This window comes from Myotis yumanensis, unplaced genomic scaffold (assembly GCF_028538775.1).
Source record: "Myotis yumanensis isolate MYYU_CA2020_CCGP unplaced genomic scaffold, mMyoYum1.0.hap1 SCAF_9, whole genome shotgun sequence".
Lineage (NCBI taxonomy): Eukaryota > Metazoa > Chordata > Mammalia > Chiroptera > Vespertilionidae > Myotis > Myotis yumanensis.
Window position 1 is genome coordinate 38,058,955 of NW_027223760.1, and position 14,983 is coordinate 38,073,937.

A 14,983-nucleotide genomic window follows, 5' to 3' on the forward strand; every position below is an offset into this window, starting at 1 on the left:
CTAAACGGATGGATCCTCACTGTTTTAAAAATACACCTCTCTGCCTGCCATTTCTTCTCTCTGCTTAGACACAGACCTTTTTTCTACCTGTTACATACCTATTTATCTTTCAGGATCCAGCTTAAATGCCATTTCTTCCATATAACCTTTCTCTATCACCCCTTTGAAATATTAATAGCATGTTAGACTATTATGTGACATTCACACTACTCTATGTCTGATGTCTGTGTAAGAGTCCTCTATAGGGATGGCTTCATCCAACTTTGTGTCCTCAGGACTCCACACAATGCCATGTACAGAATAGTGTCTCAATTTACTTAGGTTTTAATTATACTCCTCATTGTTCCCAGCAGGAATGAGGGCGGCATACACAATATATAAAAGACAGCGGGAAAGGTGAGATAAATTAGAGAGTAGCAAAAATGATAGGAACTAAGCAAAGCTAAGTGTGAAGTAGTGCTTGAAATGCTTGGGGGAAGTCTGGTGCTCATTAGCGGTGGGTCACAGATGCTCCTCCAGAAACCAGTCGGTAAGAGAGTTTGCCACTGGAGGACAGTCAGCTCCGCGACTCAAAGTGGTCACAAAGACTGGGCCTGGAACTTGGGAATTCCTGGATTCAGAACAGGATACTTTCCCCAGTAATGTGTACAGTCATCAGCACCACACTTACAAGTAAATATGGCATCAGATCATGGAATGGCTTTATATTTTCCATGACATCCCTTATAGCAAAATGCCAAAATAAAGCTCAGGAACAGCCAAATAATGCAGGCTTGTAAGTATTTGCTAATGAGTGCTCGGTGACACAGTTGATTCCATACTGAATTTTTAATTAACACACAATTCCACAGCAATGGGGGTTGTCATACTTCCCTACAGAGAGCTGTGTGAATAAACATAAATCAGGTTTTAAGTGTTCCATCACTCCCTGTCTTCAGGGGGACATGAAACCGCATCTTGATTTAGTGCCCCAGGTTTACTGGGACTGAGATATAAGCCAACATCAGCAGATGTGGGCTTGTGAACGCTTGGATGTCCAGGAGGCTGTTAGTCTAACAGTGGGGGTGCTAGGCTGCAGAGACAGGGAACAAAGGAGTTTATTTGAAGCTTTGAGAGAAATTGGGTGCCAACATGGGAAGGGCATCTCAGGAGCTGCTGGGGCTGTTGCTTCCAGGACTGGGAATGCTGGTGCTTATGAGAGGAAGCACCTGAAATGAAGAGTTTCACAGGCAGAAGTAAAATCGGGGAGCTCTGACCAACATAGTTTCCAGTAGAAGACTAAGCGGTGAATCTAGGCCCCTGTCAGCATTAGGGGAAAGTTGTGTGGTTTGGATTGAGAAGTTGAGTTAGAAATCATTGTAAAAGCTCGATTGCACCCTGGCCAGTTTGGCTCAGTGGACAGAGCATTGGCCTACGGACTGAAGAGTCTGGGGTTCGATTCTGGTCAAGGGCATATGCCCGGGTTGCAGGCTTGATCCCCAGTAGGGGGTGTGCAGGAGGCAGCCAATCAGTGATTCTCATCATTGATGTTTCTATCTCTTTCTCTCCCTCCCTCTCTGAAATCAATAAAAATATATTTTTAAAAAGTAGAGTATAAAATTGCTGATATGGGACATTTAAAGTACTATCTGGCTCCCAAGATCAAAGATGAAGAAGGGTCTTTGGCGGTTTTAAAATCCAAGAAAACAAAACTAAGCTCTTTGAGAATTGCTTCTGAGAATTCAACATGCTTTTAAAAGTCTCTTTTGTCACCAGATTTGTACCTGAGTACATATGTAGATAATGTTTTCTGTAAATAACCTATTTTCCATTCTTTACAATTGAAAGCATAGTCTCGAGTCAAATCTGGTCTTATTAACCTAGAACTACTTCTGCCTTATATAGAAATAGTTTTTAGGATTTTTATAACAAAGGGTTTTGACTATTAATGCAGTTTTAATTGTGTGTTTTTTTCCAATTTAAATAAAAGTTGTTTGAATTTCAGATATCACAGGACAGTGCCTTCATTTGAACCTTGACTGTTGCAAGTATCCTAGGGAATTCACAATTAGTGCTACCTTTTTTGTGTAAATGTTATATATATTTTTTTCAATCTAGAGCAGCCAGATATAAATACATTACATATAGCCATAAAAAGTACTCCAAATGCAGTCGGTGACAAGATATTTGTGAAGATTCAGTTGTCAAATTTATTTTTGTATTCTCACTTGAGTTCACTCACGAGCTCAAGAAATGAATGGGAGAATAAACAAATTCTATATATTTCATTATTTTGTCTTTTGTAAGCAAAAACTAACACTTTTTCAGAAACTTAATGTACTCAAAGTTATGTCGGTTTATAAGTATTGTTACAGGACTAGTATTGTTACAGGACAGTGTTTCTTTAGCCTAGAAACCTTTTACAAGACTTAGAAGAGTTACTAGATCTGCGATAGGGCCCAAGGAGTGTTTGCAAAAAGTTTTTCTCGAGTATAAATAGCTTTATTTGAGACTTACTCCCGTAAAGGATGAAAATGGTTTATCTCTTACTGGTGTTGGGTTCAACCGAGAAAGTGAAAAGGCCCAGCAGTTGTGAAACAGGCTATTTAAACATTCCCAGTAATTGTGCTTACAAGGGCACAAATTGGCATCCTATACACTGAAAGCTGTTTTATTACAATCCTTTTTCCCTTATATTTTATGTTTGGATTAAGTAACTGGTTTCTTTGTTGTACCTGGACTTGAGTTCTAGTGATTGGACTTCAGAACTCACTGTATCCAGTGGGTAACCATTACCTTATGTTGCCTGGGCGGAAGGAGATTGGCAGCAGAGGGGCCTGATGGAGTTTTTGGAGTGATGAAAACATTTTATCTAGACAGGTGATGGTTCCAAGACTGCATTTGTTAAACCTCATCCAGTTGTACTTTTATGTAAATTATACCTTAATAAAGCTGACATTTAAAAGCTTCAAAAATAAAATAAAATAAAGTAGCTCTATTGCATTTGAACTTACATGAACAGAGTAACTAACAGCAGGACTGGGTGCTTCTGGCAGATTTTACATCCAAGGTTCCCTTTCTCTTCCAGAGTAAACTGCATAAATAACTTAGTCCTGATTTTAACCATTCTGTGGATGATAATAAGGGAGATTATTCGTGCAGTGCTAAAATCAGCAAGGGAACCTCACATTGGCATCTAACTTGGCCTTGATGACAGGAGATGAAATACACATCCATAAAATTTTAACTTGTATGAAGAGGCTTGGGTGAGAAAACCCTAAACCGTGGGGCTGATTGTACTATTTTTTATTTTGAATATGTTTGAAAGTTTTTTAAAAAAAGAAGTTGCCAGTTTGGATGCAGTGGATGTAGAAAAGGGAAAGAGGCAGAAAGGGAAGGAGCTGCTTGAGGGTAAAAGAAGCCGTTTTGTACGCAACTCAAGACTAATTACACAAAGAATGAGTGGAAGCTGATGTGTAAATGGTTCAGAAGGCATAGAGCTAAACTGGTGAGTTTATTTTCTGTCTTGCCATGGAGTGGAGAGAATGATCATTTTCTCGAGAAGAAAAAGCACACAGGTATCCATTTTTAGTCTAGGATAATCAGGCTATGAAAAGATTCATTGTTTCATATTTACATTCAGGATAAACTCTTTTTTTCTTTCATCTGTAGGGAAGACTTTAATCCTTTCACAAGTAAGCCCATTATGGGAGCTGCTGCTTGTCCAAATCTGACTTTATACCCACATCAGACTAAATTTTGGGTTAATCTTTGCCATATATTTTTAATTTCTGAATTGGCCCCTGCTTGGCTCAAGACCAGAGACTGCCCCTGACCTGGTGTCTCACCAGCAGCACCTGTTGAGATAAGCAGCCTCCCTCTTACCTCCTGTGTCCATTGCACCTCTTCCTGAGCTCACTTCTGAAACATCATTTTTTTTTTTAATATATATTTTATTGATTTTTTACAGAGAGGAAGGGAGAAGGATAGAGAGTTAGAAACATCGATGAGGGAGAAACATCGATCGGCTGCCTCCTGCACACTCCTTACTGGGGATGTGCCCACAACCAAGGTACATGCCCTTGACCAGAATCGAACTTGGGACCCTTGAGTCTGTAGGCTGATGCTATATCCACTGAGCCAAACTGGTTAGGGCAGAAACATCATTCTTCCTCTTAAAGAAGTCACAATTTTTCCTGGCAAGTCTAACTTAGTTCCACTTTCAGCTCTAGCTTGTTTGGCTCAGTGGATAGAGCATTAGCCTGCAGACTGAAGCGTCCCGGGTTCAATTCTGGTCAGGGGCACATGCACGGCTTGGCAGGCTCAGTCCCCAGTAAGTAGGGGGTGTACAGGAGGCAGCCAATCGATGATTCTCTCTCATTATTGATGTTTGTATCTTTATTTCCCTCTCCCTTCCTCTCTGAAATCAATTTTTTTTTTTAAAAAGTTTAATGTTTTCACCTCTGATCACTCAGTGCGTGGTCAACTTAGAGCTCAGCACGTATAGAGTAACTAAAGGGCGATGTCTGTGTGAGCGAGAACGCAGGGGATAACCAGGGTGGGATGGGGGCAAGGGTGGAAATAAAAACCCAAAGTTACACGGCTGAGACCAGGAATTTGTAGAGGTTTATCAGAATCCATAGGTAAAATCAGTGTAAAGATTTATTAATTATAGTCTGAGACTAAGTAAAAAGTGGCCCATGGACAGAGGATAAAAGGATGAGAATAGAAAGTGCTGGGAAAATTGTTAGGTTTTTGTCTTGGCTTTTTAAACTTTAAATCATTCTCAGTCAGAAAAATTGCTGATTTCTGCGGATAGAAAGAGGTTGGATGATGGAGTAGAAAGGCCCATAAGAAAATGGGAGAATATTGTACAGTGGAACCTCGTTTCTCGAACTTACTTCATTCCACATGGCTGTTCGAAAGCCGAATCATTTTTTCCCGTTGCAAATAATGTAAATTGAATTAACCCATTCCAGACCCCCAAATGATTCCATTTTAACCTTTCTTATATACAGTACACATCTAATGTACTGTTTAACCTATAAATAAGCACTTTAAAAACAAAAAGGACATGAAATTTAAATGAAAATTTAATAAAAAGGAAAGGAAATGTACAGTAAAAATGAAAAATTAATAATATTCACAGCACAATATCCTGAGGTTTTAACAGCGGTAAACTGACTCATACTCCTTTGTGGCCTGAGAGGCTTGTGGCATCATATAGCTCTCAGCATGAAAGGTTGTCAGGTTGAGAAACGAATTGTTTGAGATGGGAGACGTTCAAGAATCGAGGTTTGACTGTATTAGTATTTGAGCCCTCTCATTTATCTGCCAGTTTGGTGTGGGGTTTTTCTATTAGTTAATATCAAAGTCAATTAATTTTATTCCCTATTGCATACAGGCTGGCAATGGGGGAACGGCTCAAAGACACACTGAGTGATGGGGAAAGCCAACCCAGGTTAAAATTTCCACAGGTCATTGTCAAAGTGTGTAATGTGTATGCCTGCGGATTGTTACCCGTTTTCTCTGCAGTTGATGGTTTGTGGTTGTTCTTTCTCTGAAATTCTGCTCTGTTTTGTACGGAGATAATGTTACTCCAAAGACCAAGTGCTAGTGCTTATGGGGAAAAGTCTTGTGCCACCCCCAAAGAATTGCATGGTGTATTTTTGTTAATCGGTGAGATTTCATTTCTTCCCTTTTCCTCCTCAAAGTAAAGTGGCCTCGAGGGAAGGCCATCAGCATCGAGCGAGGCCCGTGTCCTGCGGTGCTCTGTGATGGTGACTGGCCGTCCTCAAGGACTGTCTTAAGCTCCTTTGTAACGGAGCTTTGTTCATTCCTGGCTGGACAGGAGGTGTGATACCTCAGGTGGCTCTGGGCGACAGCAGGTTTCCAAGGAATGGTCAGATCTGTCATTGGAGAGCACCACCTTACAGGCCTGCAATGTGGAGGGTGTCCCCTCAAGCCTGTTGCACCTTGACATACCTCTTCTGGCTGAGTGAGGATATTACTTAGGGTTCCCAGTGATCCGCAGAGTCTGCTCTGAGATCTGCCAGCTCTTGGGGGACCAGGCCCACAGACCTCTTCATGTGCCATGTGCATTTCGTTGTCTAAAATAGCATCAGATAGGTGAGTTCTGTGAGGCTTCATCCTTTTAGTGGGAGTGTGTGGAATAAAAGGTAATGATTCCATAATGCTTAGGTTTCTGATTTAGTGTCATAAGAGAGTTGGTGGGTGTCACTGCCGTAGGCTTACCCATAGCAGGTGTCAGTGGAGTGGACAGGGTCTTGGCAAGAGAGGCTGCCCTTAGCCACGACTCACGGTGTGATTGGTGTTCAGTGGGGTTGAGGTCTGGTATGTAACAGGGTGGCCTTATCTTGGAAGTTCAGAGAGCTTCCCTGAGAAAATACTCAAAACCAATTGAAGAGTTAGAGATAATAAGACAAGGGCAGGTGGGGAGGGGGGCCTACACAGCAAAGACACTGCATGGTAAACACCACCCATTCTAAGAACCAAGAGGTCTGGGCTGACAGGAAGGGAAGTGGTACCTTAGAGCCATATTGATGATACCTTCTGGATCTTGAGTCCAGAGGAAACCAGGGGAGGGAATAAGCATGAAACTGACAAGATCAGGTTCTGTTTATCTTTTTTCTTTCTCCCTCACCCCCCCCCCCCCCCCAGAAACAGAGGGGAAGGGAGAGAGAAAGACATTAATTAATTTGTTGTTCTACTTATTTATGTATTCATTGGCTGATTCTTGTATGCACCTTGACCAGGAATCGAACCTGAAACCTTGGGGTCCAGGCCGATTTCTGTTTCTAAAACTCAGTATTGTGTAGAAATGGACTGACAGGATGAAAGTGGCTGTGAGTATGCCAGTTAGGTTGGTAGGTAGTTGAGATGGAGAATGATATGGGTAGTGTGGTGGGGTGGAGGGAAGAGAGGGTTAGCAAGAAAGACTTTGTAATGGACGGGTTTTGTGTTTGTTCATTATTGAAGCTGGGTGAGGAGCACAGGGGGTGCATTTTACTATTCTTTGTCGTTGTGAACATACTGGAATTTTTTCCCACACTGTGCAGTTGAAAGAAAAGAAATGGAAGCAGATCATTTGAGATCTTTCTTCCCAGTGTACCAGTATGTTGTCAGTTTGACTCAAATAAACTATTATAAAATTTCAAAAACAAAAAAAAGGAAAGGAAAATGGAGAGAGCAATCCAGGAGAGAGGTTAAGGAGCTGGGAGACAAGAGGCTCCCTCCCCCGCCCCCAGGACAGGAGTGTGAGCTCAGTGGGGAGTTGAACAGGCTCCCTCAGGGACGCCCCTGAGTGGTGTCAGGTTTCTTACATGGAGAGCTCTGTATACTGAGTACAGAGTGGTCATGAGCAAATGGTCACTGCTCCCTTCACTTTTTAAACATTAAAAGTCCTCATTTCCTTGACAACGCATTTGATCCAACCGATGTTCCCTCCCGCTCCTTACCTTTGTTGCCTATATAACCAAGCAGCGGTGCCCTCTGAAACACCTGAAGGTCCTTGTCTACCTTTTCTCTAAGGGGCACTGCTGACTGCCCTTCCTTAAAATCCTCTCCTCTGTGTGTGCCCACCTCCATCTGCCCTGGTCAGGTTCCTAAGTGCCTGTTGTCTGGATCTCAAGTGCTGAATTCAGATTCGTAAGGCTCAGTGCTGCCGCACACTCTTCCCCTAGTAGTTTCCATTCAAACTCTGACTTCTCACCAGCCAGACTCCTGGCTGCATCTCCTCCTGTATTAGAAGGAATCTTGAAATTGGAGTCTGCAGACATGTTGATGTACATAATATACTTTCTATAAATCCTATGAGATAGTGGGAGAAGTAGCAAGTTTTGGAAGCAAAACAAGTCCTTAGATTGGTGATTTCGATGTGCAGTTTTTGTAATGTGTTGACCTTGACCTTGGAGGAGGCGACAGCTCGTGCCCTCTAACTGGGTTTTGTGTGACCTTGAATGTTATCTTATTCTAATACTCCCCAATAATGCTAGTATTTGGATACTTGCTGTAGGATAAAGTTCTTTGTAAATAACAAAAAATGCAAAGAATAAAATATGTGAATGTTGTAAAATAAATAGACAGTAACTCAGAAAGCGATCTAAAATCTGAATTGGCAAAAGCATTAGTTAATTTCAAAGCAAAACCAAAAGTGAGTCCAACAGGCACTATTTTCAGGTTAAAGAAACATGGAGTGCAATGTGTGCCCACCGGAAGGTGTTTTGGGAGGTGCTCTGTGAATGGAGGATGTTTTTCCATGTCTGGAATAGTTGTCATCAAACAAGAGTAAGATGAGCACATGGGGTAGTTAATGCTGCTGCTTTATAAGATAGACAACGTTTAAGTAGTAAATACATGTGGTAGTAGCTTCCAGTATCTCACATGATTTTTGTGTATGCAATTATTTTGTGTATGTTTCCTTTTAATTTGTTCTCTTCTCCAACGTCTGTATCAGGTAGAGGCCACTGTACATATTGAGATTAATCTTGTCACAATACATTTGTTCATAGTAACAGTGAACCTTGCATTTTTATTTTAATAGAAAACCTCTGAAACTCTTACTGTAAGTTTATCACAGAACAGGGATTTGCTCTTAATGTTTATTTATTACTATTGAAAAACAAGTAAATAAAGCATTACAAAAATGCAGAATAGTTAAAATTTGGGGAATTCTGGTTTCTCATTCCTGAATTCTCACGATTAATATCTGTCAGGAAATTGAAAACCAGTTAAGCTCCCTGCCCCTCAGGCCTCTCCTGCCCAGGCTCAGCCTCAGCACCAGCCTCTCCTGTCCTCCGACTTGTCCCCCACGTGTCTCCCAGCAGAGCCCTGGAGGAGATGCTGATTTGGGAGTTGGGCTCCCTGGGTTCCAGCCTGATTCTGCCACCAGTTAATGCCTTGACCAGATGCTTTACCATGACTTAGTTTCTTCATCTGTAAAATGGGGGTATAGATGGGACCAACCTCATGGGGTGACTGTGACCGTCCCTCAGCATCAGCTGCTCTGTTCTTATCATCACTTGGGCCTGTCTACTTTCCTTCTGCATCGCTCCAGAATCCTGTGTCTGACCTTTCCATTCTGTTCCCAGTATAATGTTTCTCTGTCTATAGACTCCAACTGCCTGCCTGTCTCCCAGGCTCTGGTCTTTCTCTTCCTAGTTCCCTTGATTAGTCCATGGAGTCTTCTGTTTGGTCAGTGAGCAAGTCAGCCCTCACTGCCAGGTCCGGCCCCCACCCTGAACCCTGCATTCCTCAGCACCGCCTGCCAGCTGACTTCTCAGTAACTGGCCGATTGCTCTCCCCAGCCCAGAGTCCAGAATGTGAATTGTTAACAACAAAAAGTGGCAAGCAAAGCTATCCCTTTGATAATGTTGTTTTCTGTGATCCCTTTGACTTTTCAAATAATTTTAAAAATCACTATTTTTCATACAAGCTTGAAATTAGTATTTAATTTCAGATGTGGGGAGTATATTTTACTATATCCATAAAGAAAATGCCCTATGTGTTTTGATAATGGAACCAAAACTATTTCTTGATCTTACTCATTAACATTGAAGAAGTATATCAATTTAATCCCCAGTGACCATCTTTTGTTTGTTTCCCTACACAAGGATCCCAAAATGTACGTGCAGACAGTGCTGGATGTTCATAAAAAGTACAACGCCCTGGTCATGTCAGCATTCAATAACGACGCGGGCTTCGTGGCCGCCCTAGACAAGGTGGGTGTGTCAGCACGTGGCTTTCCATGGAGGAGGCGACAACGCGGCCCTCTAACTGGGTTTTGTGTGATCGCAGGCTTGTGGGCGCTTCATAAACAACAACGCTGTCACCAAGATGGCTCAGTCGTCCAGTAAGTCCCCCGAGTTGCTGGCTCGATACTGTGACTCCTTGTTGAAGAAGAGGTACAGTGACTCCTGTTTTTCTTAGCAAACCTCTTAAAGTCTCCGCTTTCATTGAGGAATTAAAATTTGTATCACATTTGACATGCAGGAAATTGTAATTTTTGTATCTCGAGAAAATACTTTAAAGCTAATAATCTTTGTCTCCTAAAGGATACTCCATACTGTGTGTTACATGCCCAGGTCATTTTTTTTTTCTTTTTTTTTTTTTTTTTAAATATATTTTATTGATTTTCCACAGAGAGGAAGGAAGAGAGATAGAGAGTTAGAAACATCGATGAGAGAGAAACATCGATCAGCTGCCTCCTGCACATCCCCTACTGGGGACGTGCCTACAACCCAGGTACATGCCCTTGACCGGAATCGAACCTGGGACCTTTCAGTCTGCAGGCCGACGCTCTATCCACTGAGCCAAACCAGTTTCGGCCATTTTTTTTTTCTTATATAACTAATGTCTTGAAGACTTGCAGGCTGCATGGCCCATTTGGTTAGTCACACTGGCTGTGGCAAGGGTGGCAGTGACAGTACAAAGTAGCCGTTTCTCTTCCATCTGCTGGTTGTTTCTTTTCTGCTGGTCAAGCTATTTCCAGTTGAGAACTTGTGGCTGCAGCCTCTCCCCCCCCCCCACGGCTGCTTTTAAAGCAGAAGGTGCTCCATGTACTGTGGTACTTTGGTTCCTGTGAACTTTTATCTTTACATAGTGAGTTTGTCCTATAGTGGTTCCATATTCTTTATATTTTAACCGTCTTATTTCTCAACCAGTACTTATGCTGTTGAAGTATGTATTAAGAGCCAGAGGCAACATAATCTACTGTGGTTCTCTCCTAGGTTGTGTTTTTTTGAAGTTCTCACTAACTTCATGTTTCTGGTGTAGTTTTCCTGAGCTTCTTCCACTTGAATGGCTTCTTGTTTTACTGTTCCAGTCATCACAGCAACAAACATTGCATAGCTTGCATAATCCCGTTATGAAAAAGACCGAGAATACCTCCACGTATCTAGAAAAAGACAGCAAACGAAACTCACTTAGAGTTGTGGAATCTGGAGTAAAATGTTAGCAAACTAAATTTATCTGTGAACTGAAAAACAATTCTCTAGGACATAGTGTAGCTTTCTTGGAATGTAAGGATGGCTTAGCAGTAGCAAATCTGGCGTAACACTGTATGAACAACTGTGTCTTCCATTGGGCATGGGAAGCGTTTGATAAGGTCAATCACGATCTCTGACTTCATCAGAAAGACACATGCCATGGCCAGTGAGATTGAGTAGGTGGTGTTTTCTCCTAATCATTGCACAGCTCACGTATAACTTACAAACTCTAGTCAGATCCTCTGGGGTATTCATTTCAGGACTGAAAACGGACTTTAAATTAGAATGCCTCTTCGGCTTGACTTCATATTTTAGATATATAATATTAAAATTTTCAATATTTTAAATATGGAGGTACCCAGATAGGACCTCATTTTGTTTATTGGGCAGAGTATACTGTCTTTTAAATCTGTTGTCTTTTGATGAATAGCTCTTACCAACTCTCTTGATTTCTGCATTGAGGCCACTAAAGCAGACAGAATGGCAGAGGGTTCCATTAATGAGCATGTGCTGCTGCATGGAGTCGAGTAAGTGCTAAGTTAAGCGGCTACAGGACAGAGAAGCAGCCCTGACCCATGGGTTTGGAGAGCAGGGTGGGTTCTGAGCCGACGGCTGTCTGGAAACAGCTCTTCAGCACCTTGTTGGTGGCCGGGCCATCTTCTATGATTTGTGGCGGCATATTTAGAAAGGTCTCTTGTAGTAAAACCTTAACATCTTCACGAACTTGGAAATCACCTTGTGATGAATATTTCTTGGTAGAATACAATAAATAAATCAGTTATTAAAGGACAGCCATCTGTTTTGTAGGCATAACTACAAACAGAAGATAACACTTTAATAGTAATTTAAACTCTTTCATTATTAGGTCATTAAAAGGAAACTACGTCTTTTTTTCTTTTAAGTTAAAGCATGTTGTAGAGGCAATTAGAAAAGTATTTCCTTATATTTAAATGGATTATATTACAGGAAAACTTGATTCAGAATGTTTCATTAGCTTTTTAATAAATTTCTTTTGTTGATTTTCATCCTGGATATTCTACATAGTTGTTTCACAATCTGTCTTTCCATGATAGAGTTGCAGTGTAAGGTTGTTACCAAACGGCCATAGTAGGAAATGGTGACTTCCCCCTTAATGGACCAGTCTGAAGGAAGCTGATTATTTCAGTGTTCAAACCACATTCTGGTTTAATAGTTTGGCTAAGTGGCGCTTGTTGATGAAATGTTTGCTGATTTGTTCTAAAACATTGCCTTTTCCTTAAATTTCAGTTCCAAGAACCCAGAAGAAGCAGAACTAGAAGATACACTCAATCAAGTGGTAAGGTGCTTAATAGTCATACCCGTTTTAGTGGCCATTCATCTGACAGCTGTTTTAAGGTTGTTTATATAAGGGCATTTGAAATATGAAAAATAATGGAATCATTTACTTTATTTTGAATCTGTGGTTTGCTCCTTAAATTTGAGTCATTAATCCTTTTTAAATTTTATTTTATATTTTTATTGATTTCAGAGAGGAAAGGAGAGGGAAAAAGAGATAGAAACATCAGTGATGAGAGAGAATCATCAATAGGCTGCCTCCTGCACGCACACCCCCTACTGGGGATCTAGCCCACAACTTGGGCATGTGTCCTTGATTGGAATCGAACCTGGGACCCTTCAGTCTGCAGGCTGATGCTCTACCCATGATCCAAACCAGCCAGGGCTGCGGCATTAATTTTAACATTTGTACATTCCACATAGTACTAAGTCCAGACCAAACCGATGTTATTTAAGTATGTTCAGTCTACGAGTATATTTAAAGACTATGGGGCATCATTATTTTGCCGTGATACCAAGCCAGATAAAGTATATGTGTTGGCCCTGACACACATCAGACTGGGAGGCCCTCAGTTGCTCTTTCTGTGGCTTTGCCAGATGGTTGTCTTCAAGTACATAGAGGACAAGGATGTGTTCCAGAAGTTCTATGCGAAGATGCTGGCCAAAAGACTCGTGCACCAGAACAGTGCGAGTGATGATGCCGAAGCAAGCATGATCTCCAAATTAAAGGTAAAGTTCATCTTTTCCTGAAACAATCTCTTTCTTAAGCCATTACTAAGTTTGTAGTTTCCCCAGAAATATTATTATTAGTTGGGCAAAGCAATTCATCAGTGTATAACGAGGAGTTTGTACAGGGTGAGCTCTGCTGAAAACCTGCCAGAATCACATAACAAGTCTAGGTCCTCCCTCAGACCTCCCCACTCTTGGGGCCTTCTTTTTTATATATATAATATATTTTTATTGATTTCAGAGAGAGGAAGGTGAGAGGGAGAGAGAGATAGAAACATCAATAATGAGAGAGAATCATCGATCGGCTGCCTCCTGCACATCCCACACGGAATGGAGTCGGCAACCTGGGCATGTGTCCTGATGAGAATCGAACCGTGACCTCCTGGTTCATAGGTTGACGCTCAACCACTGAGCCACGCCAGCTGGGCTCTTAGGGCCTTCTGTTCCTGCCTGGCCTGACTGCTCTGCCCACCACCTGAGCCCAAGCACTGGCCCATCAGGATTGCACAGCACGGCGTGCCCGCACACACTGCTGTTGGCTTTGGATGATTGGGTGTTTGGCTTTGCTCTGGGTTTGGTTGTATCTGCAGGACAGAAAGTCATTTTACTTTGCTATTGAGAAGTTTTTTCTTTCTTCCCAGCCTCTGCACGTAGCCTGCATTTGTTTCCAGGCTTTCTGGCCTGTCAAGTATTGTTATGTCTTAGAGCTATTTCTCTTTGACCTGCAATTATAATTATGTGGGTGTCTCACTTAGCTTGGGCCTCATAAAAAAATACCTTAACTGGGTAGCTTAAACAACAGGAATTTATTTCTCACAATGATGGAAGCTGGAAAGTTGGGGCCGGCTAAGGTTGTTTCTGGTGAGGGCTCTCTTCATGGCTTGCTGATGGTCTCCTTCTTACCATGTCCTCACATGGCAGAGAGAGTAAACTTGCTGGTGTCTTCCTAGAATGGCTATTCCCTCGTGGAAGTTCATCCATGTGGCCACATCTAAACTTCACGATCTCCCTGTGGCCCACCTCCAGACACAATGACGTTGGGGGTTGGGGCTTCAACATAGGAATTTGGGGGACATAGTTCATTCCATAGCAGCGGTTAAGCAACATAGACAAATTATGTCACCTGTGTGTTCTGCCAAAGAGTCACAAATTCTTGACCTTAGATGCTCAAGTGATAGTTATCATGTGTATAATGACTTAACTGTTCCGTTTATACCTCTGTTATTTAATGGTATATTAATCAAACCAGTGCATATTTATACCGTGAAATGTAGTTAACTGGCACAAGCTTTAGTAGTAATTTAACAGTGAAGCATGTGTCATGTACTGTGATTGCTCTCAGATTCCCTTGTGTACGTTTATATTTCTATAGAAGTTAATAAGACCATTATCTGGGTCTATTTCAGCAAGCATGTGGGTTTGAGTATACCTCTAAACTTCAGCGGATGTTTCAGGACATTGGCGTGAGCAAAGATTTAAACGAACAGTTCAAAAAGCACCTGACAAATTCAGAGCCACTGGACTGTGAGTATCTGCATGTTCACAAGCTCCTTTTACAGGCAGTGTTCTGAGCAAAGTCGTGCCCTTTATAGCAAATGAGAGAGATGGCAGTTGTCAAGTAAGCGTGGTGGATCCTAGCAAAAATCCAAGCATAGACAAACAAGGAGTTCCTCCCAGATGCTCTGTTCTATTCCTGATTCCTGTGCGACATTAGCGATGACAGCCATGGAAGGTGCTGGCCTCTCCCAGGGGCCTATTCTGAGCATGCTTGCAGGGAGTTTGGGCAGCTGAGTTGGTGGCTACATCCAGGTCCTGAGCTGAGAACTCTTTGACTTGCTGGCATGGCCCCCCTACCACGGGTACCTGCCAGCTCAGGGCTTCATGCAAAGTTTAATTTTTTATGATTTTTATGATTATTTTTAATCCTCACCCAAGTACATGTTTTTATTGATTTG

At 41.8% G+C, this 14,983-nt stretch overlaps 1 protein-coding gene across 3 annotated transcripts in view; it reads left to right on the forward strand.

The window, feature by feature from the left end:
• Nucleotides 1-14,983, forward strand: part of CUL1 (cullin 1) — a 95,541-nt gene that overhangs the window by 71,539 nt on the left and 9,019 nt on the right. For all 3 annotated transcript variants that reach the window (XM_070424094.1, XM_070424095.1, XM_070424093.1), the window contains exons 10-14: nt 9,612-9,719; nt 9,796-9,902; nt 12,252-12,300; nt 12,897-13,028; nt 14,435-14,552. In XM_070424094.1, the coding sequence (XP_070280195.1) occupies nt 9,612-9,719; nt 9,796-9,902; nt 12,252-12,300; nt 12,897-13,028; nt 14,435-14,552 (514 nt within the window). The remainder of the gene's footprint in view (nt 1-9,611; nt 9,720-9,795; nt 9,903-12,251; nt 12,301-12,896; nt 13,029-14,434; nt 14,553-14,983) is intronic.